General features: G+C 38.2%; 1 protein-coding gene and 1 non-coding gene across 2 annotated transcripts; one reads left to right on the forward strand and one right to left on the reverse strand.

Annotated features, from left to right (window-relative positions):
- Nucleotides 1–13158: 13158 nt before the first annotated feature.
- On the reverse strand, nt 13159–16237 carry LOC133800291 (uncharacterized). Its single transcript, XM_062238247.1, has 3 exons — nt 15938–16237; nt 14526–14760; nt 13159–14093 (listed from the first exon to the last, which is right to left on the reverse strand). The coding sequence occupies exons 1-3, from the start codon at nt 16235–16237 to the stop codon at nt 13159–13161; spliced, it is 1470 nt and encodes a 489-aa protein (XP_062094231.1).
- Nucleotides 15682–15785, forward strand: LOC133802988 (small nucleolar RNA R71). Its single transcript, XR_009877728.1, has one exon. It is a non-coding gene; the product is annotated as a small nucleolar RNA R71 (small nucleolar RNA).
- Nucleotides 16238–18278: the final 2041 nt, after the last annotated feature.

Raw genomic sequence — 18278 nt, forward strand, 5'->3', positions numbered from 1 at the left:
GAAGCCGGTTCAGAATCTCGATCAAAAGGATAAAGTCTTGCGAAGCAAGACCATCACCTTAGTGAAAGTGCTGTGGAGGAACATCAAAGTTGAAGAGGCGACTTGGGAACTTGAGACAGATATGCGGGATCGGTATCCCGAGTTATTATGGTGATTTCGAGGACATAATTTTTGTAAGGAGGGGATAGTTGTAGCGTCCCAAATTTGCTAATAAGGCTTAGGACCTTGATTAGCGTGCCAGGATGGCAATAATTGATTTAATTATGTTAGTATATGAATTTGATGATTATGTGATTATAAATGCATGTTTAGGTGAATTACATATGCACGTGTGCCCTATTTGGCTATTAGGGTCATATTTGTAATTTTAGCCCATTGAGGGCATAAATGCAATATTTGTGATGCATGATTTGAGACGATACTAGGGAGCAGCTTAGTTAAATAGTCACAACGGGGTCGAACACCCAGCTCAAGAGGAGCCTAGGGGTATTTTGGGAATGTTATATGTGTTCAGAAATTACCAAGTAATAGGTACTAATTTAGCAATGATTTGGACATGTAGGAATTAAATGGGGATTAGTAGGAACGATCGAGGAATTAAGGGGACTTGGCAATTGACGAAATTGCCCTTGCTAGCACTTGAGGGTTTAGATATGCTTAAGGGCATTTTAGACTTTTGGCTAAGGTTGGATATACACTTAGTGGCTTTAGAAAATACTAGAACTAAGTGGAGAACAAGGAAGAAGCTCTCAAGTCTCTCTCTCCTTCGGTTCTCTCTTTCTCTTCCTTGGTGTTTGAAGGCTTGGATCAATTGGAGGATTTTAGGCTTAGTTCTTTGAGGAATTCGAAGCTGGCGGTGGTTGGGATTAGCTCAAGGGTAAAGATATCTGCAAGGTAAGGAATTTCAGCCATTGAATCTGTTAATGTAACGCCCTATTACCCAGGGACTGTTACATTGTGCATTTTAAACAGTGCTAAACTCGCTAACCGAGCCATTTGGTCATAATCGTGTAACTAAGGGTGATTAACAGTCTAGGATTAAAATTTTTTGGTTAAAGATACAACGTTTCACTAAAACGTTTATTGTATACATTGGGATCCCGAAAATATATTTTAAAGGTTAATTACAATAAAATATTTACAACCAGCCGACCTAAGCAACAAAATAGGGTTTTACCCTAGTTCCTCTTTAAACCCTCGGTCGTGGTCGTCGAGCAACTGCATATGTACACATAATCACCTATGCTCTCCAACTCAAGGATGGTCCAGCTTTCTTTTGCCTTTACCTGCACCACATAGCACTCGTGAGCCGTAGCTCAACAGGAAAACTCAATATGCTCATGAACAAGTAATAACATGTCACTAAATCATAATAGGCATGCCTAGCAGTAATAACCCTACCCATGCATGCAAGCTGGAACAAATAGATGTTTGTGGAGTCCTACGTTCTGAGTAGATGACTAATTAGTCTCTTGCTCTGAGGTAGATGACTAATAATTCTCTTTGAGGTAGACGACTAATAAGACTTTCTCTGAATAGACGACTAATAAGTCATACTCTGTATAGATGACTAATAAGTCTATCCTTATGTAGATGACTCATAAGTCTATCTCTGTACAAATGATTGATAAGTCTATCTCTGAGTAGATGACTGATAAGTCTATCTCTGAGTAGATGATTGATAAGTCTATCTCTAAGTAGATGACTAATTAGTCTATCTCTGTGTAGATGACTGATAATTCTGTCTCTATATAGATGAATGATAAGTCTATCTCTATATAGATGACCGATAAGTCTATCTCTGTGTAGATGACTGATAAGTCTATCTCTGTATAGATGACGGATAAGTCTATCTCTGTGTAGATGACTGATAAGTCTATCTCTGTGTAGATGACTGATACGTCTATCTCTGTGTAGATGACTAATAAGTCTATCTCTGTATAGATGACGAATAAGTCTATCTTTGTGTAGATGACTAATAAGTCTATCTCTGTATAGATGATTGATAAGTCTATCTTTGTATAGATGACTAATAAGTCTATCTATGTATAGATGACTAATAAGTCTATATCTGTGTAGATGACTAATAAGTCTATCTCTGTATAGATGACTGATAAGTCTATCTCTGTGTAGATGACTGATAAGTCTATCTCTGATGTCCCATACCCTCCTAGCCACGTGACGTGTAGGTCACCTTTGTCTTTTGGCTCTAGCTCTAAATAACTAGCCTTTAGACTAGACAGGCGCATTTGTTTTCATCGAACTTAAGGTCGGTCAAGCATTTCATGCTTTTGATGATAATGCTTATGTCGATTAGATCTAATCTTTTCAGCTTGCATTAAACACGCTAATACCATTCTTGACTCATAAGCTAATACCATACGACCAATGCTTAGTACCACTGCCGAACTTGACTAGTAAGTCCCAGCTTCACAGTCAATACTGACACCATTGCCGATTCCTGAATCATAGGTCAGTTCCATTCACAAGTAAGTAATGCAACCAGGCATATATCATATGTCAAATATCCAAATGTAGGACATTCATCATGCTTACTCAACTATCACTAGCATAATTATGATCATGCGTAATTACAGAGACTCAAGCTCTGATCAATTAAATATTCAGGATTTATGTGATGCCCTAATCACATGTATCTTATGCATTACATGCATCACAAACTGGGTGTAGTTTTCTTACCTTTGGTCCAAGCATAGGTTACCAATAAAACGACCACAAGCACGATCCTGTTTCCAAGCCCCTAGCGATAACCTAGTCACAACCATAATATAAAACCTCATAAGAATGAGTAAATAAATACTTCCGGACCAAACCTAATCATCTGGGACGTCAAATCCCACTCATCTGGGTAGTAGGATCAATCCCAGACCCTTAGAGTTAAGTTCCCACGGCTAAAAACCAAATCTGGGCAAAATTTCCCTTAAGCGTCGTGGCCCTCCAAACCCTATGCCGCGGACTGCCTCCAAACAGAAGCCACTTCTCTGACTGCACCTTACGCCGCGACGCTCCAACACAATGTTGCGGCCCTACCTGCAAATCAGCCAGCCTCCTCCTTCTTCAAGCTTGGGCCTCGATGCCCAAGAACAAGGCCGCAACCCAACCACCAACCCAGCCAAACACTTCAATTTCTCCATTTAAAAACCTTCCAAAAACCTACCCAAACATATCCAAATCCCTAAATTAAATTTCCCAAACATCCCCATGATCCAAAACCAACAAAACCTAAGCCTCAATCAAATAATAAACTCATCAAAACACAAAATCCAATCACAGCTTAAAATCTGTATAAACTTAGAACTTAAAACTTGAATTACCTCCGATTGAGTTATTTCCTAGCTAATTCGTCCAGGTAATAAGCTTCTAACCTTCCCTAGAATTTCTGCGCCTCAATCCTTGCTTGAATTTGAGTCTTAAAACTCAAGTTTCCTTTGAAAATGCGATCGGATGTCTAAAATGGAACTTTGAGGGAGAGAGAACATTCTGAACGTTCTTTTTATGTTTCTGACAATTTACTTCAAGCTTAAGTAACCTCAAGCAAATCCTAATGCTCAGGGTCCCGAAAATGCCCCCCCGGGGTAAAATAGTCAAACTCCCAGAATTTCCCCCTGATCTCACTAACTCCCAATTTATCATCAAATATTTATTCCCATTACCCAAAATCCCGGTAATGTGCTAAATACCCCTTCACTCACTCTGAGTCATGTACAAATCCCATTGTGACTTTCCCACTAGACTGCTCCCTAGGATCGTCTCGTGCTGAGTAACCCTAGCATAACCAAATAATAATGAAGCACCACACATATACCACATATATGCCAAATATGCCCAAAATGGCCAAAATATGAAAATTTCCCAACTAAATAGAAATGGGCCCACATGCATATTTAATACACCTAAACATGCATATCTAGTAATATGATGATGTTATTCACATATTCACATAATGATACACATAAATATCACATAATCATATAATTCAAATATTTTCCATACTGGCCTCCAAATCAAGGCCCTAAGCCTTATTAAGAAATTTGGGTCATTACAGTTAAATTCTATTGAATTTTGTTAGAACCATAAAGCTTGCATGAAAATGGGTTCTAAGTATGATCTTGGATGTTTGTTGAGTATATGGGGTTGTTTATGGACTTGTTGTGTTTTCTAGGGTATGTGAATAAGGAATCTAAGCTTAATTCTTGGTTTAATTAATGTTTGGGATATGAAATTAGGGTTTAGGCTTCAGGAAAACGCAGGCCCCTGCTAGCCTAGGCGCACCACGGCTTAGGGTTTGGAGCGCCGCAACCCGTGTCCCTTAGTAGAGAGGCATTTTTCCTCCGACGTGAGCGTGCCGGGACGCTTAAGGGGCTGGGCTGTGGCTCAATTGCAATGTAATGGCTGTTTGAAGGTTTTTAGCTCGGGAACTCAAATGTCAAGGCTCGGGAAGGATTTTACTACCCGGGTTGGTAGAATCCAAGGTCCCGGAGGCTATATTTATATTATGAAATTATTTATTGGTTTGGAACTTGATGGATGGTTATTATGAATGTGTTGTGACTAGGTTTTCAATAAGGCTCGGGTCAGGGGACTGTGCTCAGAATTGTGATGCTCAGATAGCTCGGGACACAGGTAAGAAAAATGTTGTTCCTGTAGAGCAGGGCGTGGCCCTATTGTTTGTATTGTGGGGGTGTAGCCCTATTGATTGTATTGCAGGGCATGGCCCTAATTTTTATATTCAGTATGTGTTTAAATATCTCTTGATATTGTGCTATGTGATGCATATTTTTGAGTGAACGGTGAAGGCCGGGAATGGCGAAGGTCGAGAACGGTAAGGATCCAAATACGACAAGGGGACGGGAATGGCATTGAGCACGCTGAGTGCAGGCCGTTAGGCGAGACCCTCCTAGGATGCGGGAGTCAACCTCTCGGTGAAGACCGTGAACCCAGGGCCTTGACGGCGTTGGCCACTATGTGTTTAGCATGTTGGTTGGTTTGTTATATATTGTGGATTGCTATGCATATGATATATGTTTTGTGTTGAGTTTTCTTGCTCGGATTCGGCTCACAGGTGCTCTATGGTGCAGGTAAGGGAAAAAGAATGGTCAACCAACCATGAGTACGGGGAGCGTGGAGTGACATGTACATGTTCCGCCTACCTGGCTGCCACGACCAGGGTTATTTCGGGAAGATGTAATGTATTGGTAGATTGTCTCCTAAGTTGACCTTAAATGTATTTTGAGATGTAAAGTATTTTCTAAACAGTATTTTGGGATCCCAAATGTATAACTCTTTACGTTTTCAATGAATGACCATATTTTTATACTTAGTGTCTTCAAGTAACTTTTATTAGAGTTTAGCTACACTTTTAACCTAAAACCTCGATTAGGGAGCTAATGGCACATTTTTAACTCACTTAGTAATGACTCTAAGGAAGTAGGGCGTTACACAGCCGCTCTCGACTTTGAGATTTGGAAAATGGGCGTCAAGACAAATTTTCATAATGGGAAGCTTAACGAAATCATTTATATGGATGAGCCAGAAGAATTTAAAGTAGTTGGATTAGAAGGAAAATTTTGCAAGTAGAATAGGTCCTTTTATGGACTTAAGCAAGCTTCTCGTTCCTAGAATCTTAGGTTAGATGAAATAATCAAAACCTGTAACGCCCTACTTCCTTAGAGCCGTTACTAAGTGAGTTTAAAAACGTGCTTTCAACTCACTAATCGAGGTTTTAGGTCAAATAGTGTAATCAAGCCATAAACAGAGGGAAAACTTTAGAAATAACACCATAGCATTGAAAATCATAAAAGTTTGACACCTGGGATCCCAAAATTACAGTTTAGAAACATTTACAACATAAAAACTGAACCAAGTTGACTAAACAACAAAATCTAAGTTCATTTACAAGCATCTCCAAAAATCCCTCTGGCTGTGGCAGCCAGGCTGGCCAAACATGTACACGCCGCCTCACGCCTGCTACACTCATGGTTGGTTGGCCTTCTCTTTACCCTTACCTGCACCACAGAGCATCTGTGAGCCAAAGCCCAGCAAGAAAACCCATAAACAGATAACATATGCAACACATATATCAAGCATATAAGTAGGCCACCAATGGGCTAAACACATACGGCCTAGCCGCCCCAGGCGTTTACCAAGCCCTGGGTTTGCGGACCACGCCGTGAGGATATCCCAGGTGTCCTTTTAGGGACTCGCCCTGGCAACTCGCACTCCACGTGCTCAACGCTGCTCCCGGCCCCTTGCCATTCTCGGCCTTCCACTCAACATGCCCAACGCCATTCCCGGCCCTTCATCGTTCTCAATCTACACCGTTGTCGGCTCTTGCCGATCATTCACATCATAACATACATAGCATAGCAAGCAAGTACAGAATTCTACCATCTTCAGTTAAAGGGCTACGCCCCGCAGTTCTAACATATTGGGCTTAGCCCTGCAGACCAATTCTTATTCAAACACATTGGGCTCAGCCCTGCACACAAGCTCTATGGGGACAAGGGTTTTCTTACCTGAGTCCTGAGCTTTCCGAGCACCGATGTCCCGAGCACAAACCTCTAGCTTGAGCCTCTCTGAAACCCTAGTCACAACATATTAACAATATCCATCCATCAAATTATAATCCAATAAATAACTTTAAGCCATAACCCTAACCTCCAGGACCTTGAATTCTATCAATCCGGGTGATAAAATCCATTCCGAGCCTTAACCATTGAATTTCCAGGCCAAAACATCCTTAAAATTGTAGATTAGCACTAAGAGCCGTGACCCCACCCTCAAGAGCCGTAGCTAGCCTCAAAACAGAGGCTAGCACACCCCTGCAACACACAAGGGCCGCGACGTGCACACCAAGCGCCACGACGCGCATGAACTCCTCGGCCACACTCGGCCGCGCGCGCACACGGGTCGCGTCCCTCACCTCCGAACCTAGAATTTCCATCTCCTTTCCTGCATTTTCCTCAAGCTAACTCTCTTAAAACTCATCTGTCAAACCTAGATAATTAACACATATACTCCAGCTCAATATCAACATGAGAACCCATCAAAATCTGCTCCAAAGCCCAACTAAAATACCCAAACACAGATCAAGCTTAACTAACATGCATACTCTAACAAACCAGCAACAATTCTCAACATAATCCCTTATTTAGAGCTTACCTTGCTGAATTCAATCCCTAGAGTTGATGCTCAATCCTCAAGCTTTAAGCTCCTAAGTTTCTCAGCCCAATTCCTTGCTTAAGCTAGCTTACCGAAATTTCCTTGAGTTGTTTCTTAGAGAATGAAAGAGAGAGAGATAAGAATGGTGAGAAGCTATCCTTAGCTGAAAGCAGGAGTATAAGTCGGTTTCCCCAAATTTTCTAAGTGATTCTTCTTTTTGTCTTACTTGACTTAAGTCTAAAGAGTTACCTCAAGGCTCGGGGTACCAAAACGTCTCCGAGGGCAAAATGGTAAATTTCCCCAATAATCCCGCCTAGACATTCTATCCTCAAATATATCTCCAAATATTTATTTTTATGTCCCGATAATCCCATAACACCTAGTACCCAAATTACCCCTCGACTCGCCCCGAGTCGGAATCTCAACCTCGTTGTGACTCTCTGGCTAAATGCTCCCCAGGACTGTCTCGGATCGTGCTACACAAACATATCACATATATATATAACACATTTATCACATTTATGCCCCTAATATCCAGACGGGGGCCACATGCACATTTAACTCAGCTAAACATGCATCATTATCATATATACACATAAATCCACATATTAGCATATTAAATCATTTATTGCCCTCCAGGCACACTAATCAAGACCCTAAGCCCGATTAGAAAATTTGGGTCGTTACAAAACCTATGACTTTGAACAAAATATTGATGAGCCTTGTGTTTACAAACTGAAGGCAAATGAAATAGTGGTATTCCTGGTTCCTTATGTAGATGATATCTTACTCATTGGAAACAATGTTAAGAAATGTCAGATACGAAGAATTGGCTGAACACTCGATTCCAGATGAAGGATTTGGGTGAAGCAAGTTATGTTCTAGGTATCCAGATCATTAGGGATAGAAAGAAAAAACTCTTAGCTCTATCTCAAGCAGCTTACATCGATAAAGTGCTTGAATGTTTCTCAATGACAAATTCCAAGAAAGGAAGTCTACTATCTCGCCATGGAATTTATCTTTCAAAGAAGTAGTCTCCCCAGACTCTTGAAGAGGAAGATGCAATGAGAAAATTTCTTTACGCATCTGCAGTTGGAAGTCTGATGTATGCTATGTTGTGTACTAGAGCAGATATCTGCTATGCAGTGGGAGTAGTGAGCAGGCATCAGTCAAACCCAGGACTGGAACATTGGATAGAAATTAAGCATACTCTGAAGTATTTAAGGCGGACTAATATTATATGTTAGTCAACAAGGGTGGTGTTATGAATCTTGTCAGCTACATCGATTCTCATTTTTAGAATGATGTCGATCACAGGAAGTATACTTCTAGAGTGATGTTTACTCTTTGGGGTGGATATGTGATATGGAGAAGCGTAAAGCAGTCTGCGATATTTGATTCCACCATGGAGGCTAAGTACATAGCTGCGTCTGAAGCAGCTAAGGAAATAGTCTGGCTAAAGATGTTTTATTCAGATCTTGGTGTTATTCCAGATATGGATAAACCGCTTGTGTTGTTTTGTGACAACACATGATTGATAGCCAACTTGAAAGAACCTCAAAGTCACAAGAGGAGTAAGAAAATAGAAATGAAGTATCGCATAATTCGAGAATATGTGGCCAGGGGAGATCTGAAGGTTATGAAGATTGCATCTAAAGACAATCTTGCAGATCTGTTTACAAACACACTACCAGAAGCTACATTTGATAAGCACATCAAGGAAATGGGATTAGTAAAATTAAGGCATTAGTTTCAATTAGTGCAAGTGGGAGTTTTTTGGGGTTTTATGCTCTAATTAAAACTCAATTTCTTTGTATTCTCATTTTATTATCAATAAAAGAATAGAAATCAATTTTTGACTTGGTCAATCACTTTGCTCAAACGTTTTATTTTCATGAATATTTGTTTAATATAAACTTCTATTAAATCTCGAGCATATAGCTTATCATATTTATAGTGACGTAATCACAGTGTAATCACAGTGTAATACAAATATGATTATATGTTCAAAATAAATTAGTCCTAAGATTAGTCAGTGCACAAGGTTCACACTGACTTGCCAATCTACGATATGATCTACTTACACATTGTAGTGTTGTATTCTTTCCAAAACATTAGCAAAATAGATAAGATTGGATGTATTTGTTACAACGGACTAGACCGATATTGACACTTGATAGGATAAGTAAACATATCGTTATTATCTATTCTAGTCATATCATATAGTTGACCATAGGTCAATTCAATCTCAATTCTGAGTGGTTAGTATTCTAACTGATTGTAATATTTGAGTTCTTTGACTTGTTCATTACCAGCTTGCCCTACAAACTAGCCCATACTTACATCTTGGTAACTTAGTAGTATAATTGAGTGAGAGTGTTAATCATAGATATGAAAATCTATAGCTTCTAATGAAGAAGTAAAACGATGGTTTCCTTTTAGTTTGGTTAAGGTGAAAAATGATAGAGATCTCATTTCAGTAATTAATATTAATTTATTAAAATATCATTTACAAGGAACTAAGTGTTTTAAGGATAAAATACAATGAGAGGTAAAATGGTATTTTAGTCCCTTCTCATTGTAGACTGTCTATAGAGGATTGAGTGATAATTATGGTTGTAACAATGGATAATTAATAACGTATCTATATTGCTTATAGAGAGCTCTATGAATTCAAGAGTGCAATTCTGAGTCTTTAGTGAAGTCACGAGGAATTAATAAGTTAGTAAATTTATTTGTTAAATTTATGATAACTTATTGGAGCTTAATTTCATAGGCCATTCTCCCCACTTGACCTTGCATAAAATCATCTAGATAGTCTCAATTAATTGATTTCATTATCAATTAGAATTATCAAAGTTGACTAGGTCAATTTTTGATAGTTTCACAGAGTTATACAATTTAGAGAAGAAAAGAGATTTTATGGTAGATTTATTAATTAAGAAAAATTGGTGTCTAAATTAATAAAATGTTTAAATCAAGGTTAAAATTATAAATAATTAATTTGATAAAGAATTTAAATAATTAAATCAATAGATAATAATACAGGCCTTGATTTTAAGTCTAATGGGCTTGTAATTAAATGAGAAATTTCACAGGCCTAAAGCCCATAAGAATTTCGACCTAATGGCTGATATTATCTATTATTTTATTGATTTTTAAAATTAAAATAAATGGCCTAATTGAGCCTATAAAAGGAATGCCAAGTGAGAGTTGAAATCAGATTTTGAATCACTTTTTTTTAGAAAGACTATTTGACAGAAAATGAAAAGATCAATAATTGATGCTCTAGGTTGTAGATTCTCTCTACAGCACAAGTAATTATCTAAGCCTCAATATTATCTTCTACTCTTCTTCTCTTTGTATCTATCTCATGTGTTGAGAATTGCCCACTCTAGTCTAGGTAATTCTAAGGATACTTTGGAAGACTTCGAAGAAATTTGAAGATCAGTTCAGGTTCTTGGTGATGCCCTGCGACAGAAAGGTTTCAAGGGTTAGAGAAATTGAAGGAATGACTTATTCTTTTTTTTTGCGTATAATGTAAGTGTTCTTATCATTATTTCTATTTGAATTAAATTATAGAAACATGTTCTACGTTGTCTCATATTAATTTGTTTAATATAAGATTTACATGAAAATAAACAAGATCCTGTATAAGTTTTCCCAACACTAGTTTGTACACCTCAGGTCGAATGATGGATTTGATTTGGTAAGGTCCCTCCCAATTCAGCTCACTCATGCCTGCAGAGGGGTCTCGTGTGGCCAAAAACACACGCCTAAGCACCAGGTCCCCCAATCGAAAGTGTCTGTCTCTAACCTTTTATTGAAGTATCTTGTAGCCCTTTGCATGTATGCATCGTTCTTAAAATGTGTTTCTTCTCTTTTTTCTTCAATTAAATCTAGGGCTTCTTCGAGCTGATATTGGTTTGAGTCCTATTTGTATGCTTCCCGTCTGGTGGTAGGAACTTCGACCTCAATGGGAAACATCGCGTCATAGTCGTAGGCTAAGGGGAATGGTGTATGTCTAGTTGAAGTTCGAGCTGTTGTTCTGTAAGCCCATAGGACTTGTGGTAGTTCCTTTGGCCACCTGCCTTTAGCTTGTTCGAATCTTTTTTTAATGGAGCTCTTTAGAGTCTTGTTTACGGCTTTGACTTGGCCATTTTCTTGTGGATGAGCTACTGAGGAGAAACACTTAATTATCCTACTTTTCTCGTAGAACAGTGTGAACAGTTCGCTATTGAACTGGGTTCCATTGTCTGAAACAATCTTCCTTGGTATCCCATATCTACAAATTATGATTTTTTACCACAAAGTCCAAGACTTTCTTCGAGGTGATTGTGGCTAGAGGTTCGACGTCAGTCCAATTGGTGAAGTAATCGACAATAACTACAACATATTTGATTCCCCTTTTTCCTGTTGGTAAGGATCCTATGAGGTAGATTCCCCATACTAAAAATGGCCACGGGGAGCTCATCATGGTGAGCTCGGTTGGTGGAGCTCGTGGGATTGAGTCGAATCATTGACATTTATCACAGTTTTTAACATACTCAAACAAATCTGCTTTTACTATAGGCCAGAAGTATCATTGCCTAATTACTTTCTTTGAGAGACTATGCCCTCTGGTGTGATCTCCATAAAATCCTTCATGGATTTCTTCTAGGATCTTTTTAGCCTCGGGTGGAGTTACACATCTTATTAATGGCATGGAATATTGTAATGTCCTACTACCTTAGAGCTGTTACCATGTGATTTTAAAATGTGTCATTAATTCTCCAATCGAGGTTTTAGACTGAAAAGAATGATTAAATCAGAATAAAGACTCATTTAATGAAAATTAAGTATAAAAGGTTGGGACATTTATTAAACTTATAAAAGCGTTACATCGGGATCCTAAAACACTGTTTCAATATGTATTTACAATTCAAAAGTTAAGGTACAGTCGACCTAAGCAACAAAATCAATCATTTATACCATGTCCCTCAAATACAACCCAGGTCGTGGCAGCCAAGTAGGCTGAACATGTACGCGCCTTTACCTACACCATAGAGCACCCGTGAGCCAAGGCCCAACAAGAAAACTTCACACATAGCATATGAAAATTCAATCCAGTATCTTTTTTAGTTGTTGTCTAGACATCTCTAGAGGCACTATATTGGTAGCCTATAAATCAACATAGTCAGCGAACCACGGTCCCTCCTTATTCTCCTGTAATTTAAATAATTGCTCATCCGGAAAAGCCTCATTAATCTGCACCTCTTTCTTACTTTGACTCCCTTCCAGTTCTACTCTAGACAAATGATCAGCCACCAAATTTTCAGTTCCTTTCTTGTCCTTAATCTCCATGTCAAATTCTTGTAGCAATAGAACCCAACGAATGAGACAAGGCTTTGCATCTTTCTTAGTCATGAGGAATTTAATGGTGGAATGATCAGTGTATACTATTTCCTTATTCCCAATGAGATATGGCCTAAACTTATCAAAAGCGAACACAATGGCCAAAAGCTCATTTTCTGCAGTAGCATAATTAACTTAAGCATCATTCAACGTACGACTTGCATAATAAATTGTTCTAAACACTTTGTCAACTCGTTCCCCCAAAATTGTTCCTACTACATAGTCACTTGCATCACACATTAACTCAAATGGTGATTCCCAATTATGTGTAACGACTATTGATGCAGAAGTCAATTTCTCTTTAAGTACCTTGAAAGCGTGGCGACACTTCTCATAAAATTAAAAAGGTACTCCATTCATAAACAATGTAGATAGGGGTTTCAAAATCTTAGCAAAATCTTTAATGATTCTTCTATAAAACCCTGCATGTCCAAGAAAACTTCTTACTCCTTTAACTGAGACCGAAGGTGGTAAATTCTCTATTGTTGATATCTTAGCCTGATCAACCTCAATTCCCTTACTTGAGATCTTATGCCCTAAAACAATTCCTTCATTTACCATAAAGTGGCATTTCTCCCAATTCTAGACTAAGTGTGATTCCTCACATCTCTTCAAAACTAGCTCCAAATTAGCCAAACATTTATCAAAAGAAAAACCATAAACAAAAAAATCATCCATAAAGATCACAATACCCTTTTCTACCATGTCCGAAAATATAGCTATCATACATCTTTGGAACGTTGCAGGTGCATTACAAAGTCCAAATGGTATTCTTCTAAACGCAAAAGTACCATATGGGCATGCAAACGTGGTTTTCTCTTGATCCTCAGGTGCAATGTCAATTTGATGGTATCCTGAATACCCATCCAAGAAACAATAATAACTATGGCCCGCCAACCTGTCTAACATTTGATCAATGAAAGGAATGGGAAAGTGATCTTTTCTAGTGTCCTTATTCAATTTACGGTAATCTATACAAATCCTCCAACCTGTCACAATGCAAGTCAGAATCAATTCATTATTCTCATTCTTAACCACCGTCATTCCCCTCTTCTTTGGAACTACTTGCACTGGACTCACCCATGCACTATCTGAAATTGGGTAAATTACACCAACATCTAACCACTTAAGAACTTTTTTTCTTACCACTTCATTCATTGTTGGATTTAATCTTCTTTGAGCATCTATTGTCGGTTTAGCATCATCTTCCATCAAAATTCTATGCATCATAGTCGATGGGCTTAGTCCCCTTATGTCAGCTAGAGTCCATCCAATAACATAGCATAAATGCTCTGGCAAAGCCTTTAATTCTAGAATAGGAGGGTTTTCAAAGGATGGTAATGGTATTTCAGGCCCTTGACCAAGTTCTTCAAACCTCTTTTCTCTCAACGGTCCATATGATTGTATCCGATTCAAATAACTCACTGCCTCCTTGCAATCCTCTTCATCTACGTCATCAATTGTAAGACTTAGCTCAAGAAGATCTTCTACTAGCTTCTGACTTGCTACTGCTCCATCTATCACATCCACAAAATATCAACTATCACTCGCCCTAGGATAGGTCATGGCCTTGAATACATTGAATACTACTTCATCACCTTGCATTCTCAACTGTAATTATCCTTTTTGCACATCTATTAAAGCTTGTCCAGTTGCTAAAAACGGTCTCCTCGAAATAATTAGGACATTCTCATCCTCCTCCATATCAAGAAAAATACAATCCTCCATAAAAATAAACTTATCTACTTTTACCAACACATCTTCTATAATAACTTTTGGGTGTTTGATTGATCTATCTGCCAGTTGTAATGTGACGGTCATGAGCCTCGCTTCTCCGAATCGAAGTCGGCAAATTACTAACAATGGCATCAAATTTATACTTGCCCCCAGATCGCACAATGCATGCTTGCATTCAAACTCCCCAATGGTGCATGGTATAGTAAAACTACCAGGATCTTTTAACTTTTGCAGGAGCTTTCTTTGCAAAATAACACTACACTCTTCAACCAATTCTACAGTTTCATGATCTCCCATCTTCATTTTGTTAGATAGGATCTCCTTCATAAACTTTACATATCTAGGCATATGTTCCAGTGCTTCAGCAAAAGGTATGAAAATGTGTATCTTCTTGAACACCTCTAAAAAATTTGCAAACTGTTTATCTAAATTCTGCTTACGTAGTCTCTGTGGACACAGAATATTTATATGATGCTCAATGGTCACTGGTGGTAGCACTTCTTTCTCTGTTAAGCCTTTAGTAACCTTCTCTTCACTATAATCATTATTTGTTATGACTTGGTATTTTTTCTCCTCACTTATCTCTTCTAACAAAGTTCTCTTAGGCTTCTCGTATTGTGTTCCACTTCTGAAGGTGATGGCTTGGCATTATTCTTTAGGATTCACCTCAATAGTGCTATGAAAATTTCATTGAGCTCTATTCGTCATCAAATTGGCCAATTGCCCTATTTACATCTCCAAACTCCTTATAGATGCCCTTGTCTCTTTCATGAATTGGTTCAATGCATCAGGTTGTGGTTCAGGTTGTTTCATGGGCATTGGCTGTTGTGGAGGTTTACTTTGTGTTTGATAAAAGCCCAGTGGAGGTTGTTGATAAAATTGTTGAGTGGGTTGAATATTTTTCCAAGAAAAATTTGGGTGGTTCTTCCAATCTTGGTTGTATGCATGGAAAAAGGGTTATTGTTTTGTCTGTGGTAATTTCCTATAGCTTGCACTTCTTCCATGGGCATGTTATTGATATCTAGGACAGGGCACTGATTCAGTGGATGACCGCTACCACCTGCCTCGCATAAATTATGTACTTGCATGGCTTGGGATGGAAGATTAGTCTATTGTAATTGTTTTGTTAAAGTTGCCACTTGTGTTGTAAGCATGGAAATCGCATCCAGTTCAATCATATCAGCCACCTTCTTTGGCTGACCCCTTTCAGTTGGTCACTGGTAGTTATTCATTGCCATCTCCTCTAGCATTTTATACGCTTCATTAGCAATTTTTCTCATGAATGCACCTCCTGCTGCAACATCTATTATGGTACGACTAGTACCATTTAACCTATTATAAAAGTTATGGACTAGCAGCCACTTCTCTATACCATGATGTGGGCACTTCTTTAATAACTCTTTAAATATTTCCCATGCATCATACAACAATTCCCCTTCCGTCTGGTAGAAATTATTAATTTCTGTCAGGATGCGATTGCTGGAGGGAAAAACTTTGCTAAGAACTTATGGGCTAACTCTTCCCATGTTGTGATAGAATTAGCTTGCAGTGAAATTAGCCAACTCTTTGCTTGGTCTCGTAGAGAAAATGGGAATATTCTATGTCTAATTGCATCGTCACTCACCCCATTCATTTTAAATGTTACACATAACTCCAGGAAATTGGCTATGTGAAAATTATGATCTTTCGTAGACAACCCCCCAAACTGAACAGCGGAATGCACCATTTGTAATATTCCTAGCTTAATCTCAAAACTATTTGCAGCCATATTGGGGTGTCTGATGCATGAATGCACTCCCATGACAGTAGGAACTACATAGTCTCTAAGCATCCTTGGTCCTCGTTCCACTGAGACCTCTGCAATATTTGGGATTTTATTGACATTAGCAACATTGTTTGTTGCATTTCCTTGATTCTCAGCCATGGCAAAATCTAGTCTTTTCTTTATCTTTCAGTTTTGTCTGCACGTTCTTTCAATTTCAAGATCTACTGGTATGAGTTCATTTTGTCTACGTCGTCGCATATACCAATAATTCCTAGAACACAATACAGGCAAAAGCCGAATGAGTACTAGAAACAAAAACCAATTTCGGCTAAAAATCAACTATATTGACATTAATAAAGCAGTCCCCGGCAACAGAGCCAAAAACTTGTTGTGATAATTTTGAACTACGCAAGTGCATGCAATCATAACAAGTAATAAACCAATAAGTAAAGTATTGTTCCCGTGAGAACGGTTTCTAATTACCAAACTTATTCTTTGATTCTGATTGATTGACAATTAATAATTTAAGAACTTATAAAACTAAAACACTAAAATAATAAAATAGAACAATGGAGAACTCAAAACTAAATATTAATTTAATGGATTAAGAATTAGGGTTATTGACTTCATCAACTATCCACCTATGCTTCTCAAATGTGAATTTACAAATTGTTATCTCTAGTATGATAGCATATACAATTATAAATTATACTCTTACTAGGACTTATAATTCTCTACAATAAGCAATCTCCTACATCTCTATGGTAAACTAACATATTGCAGGCATTAAACACGCAATCCCTAAGCTACACAGATCATACAGGTATTCTCGTCCAGTATAAATCTACGATTATTTAACTATAGCATATTTATCCTTCACTTCTCCGATCTCATGTTAAAATCGTATAAATCATGCAATTAGTGACCAATTAATCACAAGCGTTAAACACAAGACAAATAATTCACAATATTGATAGGAAAATTATAAAAACTTCATTAGATAATCATAAGGTTTCAAGAGAATCCATTAACACCCTAAATAAGAAATTAGTTCATGCTAAACATAGTAAAATCCATTAAACATAATATCAACATCAATACTCCAGAGAGTAAAAGTAAACAATGAAATAGAATGATAGACTAGTTGATCTCCACGCCTTTGCCTCCTTAATGTGTTCTTTGAGTCTCCTCCTTGGGGTTTTTTTTTCCAAAGATCGTCATAATGAAGATTAAATAGTAATATGTGCTTTAAACGTGAAATTTCACTTTTGCCCCTCCGTAAAATTCCCTACTCTGCAGGTTGACCACTCAGGTGTCGCGGCTCTATAATGAGGAGCCGCGGCCCTTGTCCAAAAGCTGAAATAAGTGTCGTCTCTGACTGTTCAAGCGCCACAGCTCTAATATGCCTGCCCAACAACTCAAATTCTCTAGCCAATAGCACCGCGACCCTAGATTTCTCGATGATTCGACCTCTATATGAAAGCGTCGTGGCTCAAATGTCCTTTTTTCAAAAAATTACATCTTTTTGAAGCCAAACGTGGTCATTTATTAAATATATCCCATAAATCCTTAAATATTATCAAACATAGGCAACATAACATCATACTTTACAAAAAAAACTAAATAAACTAAAAAAATCCATAAAATAACCCTTTAAATACTATAAAAACTATATTATCAATTAGCACCCTCATTGAGCATGAAAATGAAATCACTTGCTTATTAGCAAGGCTGCTGTATGTGAAAGCTATTGAACTAATTATTAGCACTGTTATTGCATGTGTATGCTTAATTGTTCGGTCTCGAACCGTGGGGTGGTGTTGGCCATCGTTATTGTTGCTTGATGTGTCGAGTCATTGATTGCAGATAGACTTGGAAGTATTGTTTTCATATATACTTGGAAGTATACTTCCAGGGCAATCAAATGAACCAGTTGGTGTTGAAATTCAGGTCAGAGAGCCCGACTAGGGTAAGAACCCTCCGCCAGCTCCTGAGAACTTGGAACAGGTGCTTGCTAATATGCAAGCTAGATTACAGAGGTAGGAAGAAGAGATTCGCATGCTGAGACAGCAGCAGGTTCCAGCAGGGAACGTTGCACAAGTTGTGGCACTTGTTGTGGCACTAGTATTACAGCAACAACCAAGGGCTGAGAACATGTGGGAACCTCTTTATGAGTGCTTCAGGAAGTAACACCTTCATA

The sequence above is a fragment of the Humulus lupulus genome, chromosome 9, assembly GCF_963169125.1.
Source record: "Humulus lupulus chromosome 9, drHumLupu1.1, whole genome shotgun sequence".
NCBI classification, from domain to species: Eukaryota; Viridiplantae; Streptophyta; class Magnoliopsida; order Rosales; family Cannabaceae; genus Humulus; species Humulus lupulus.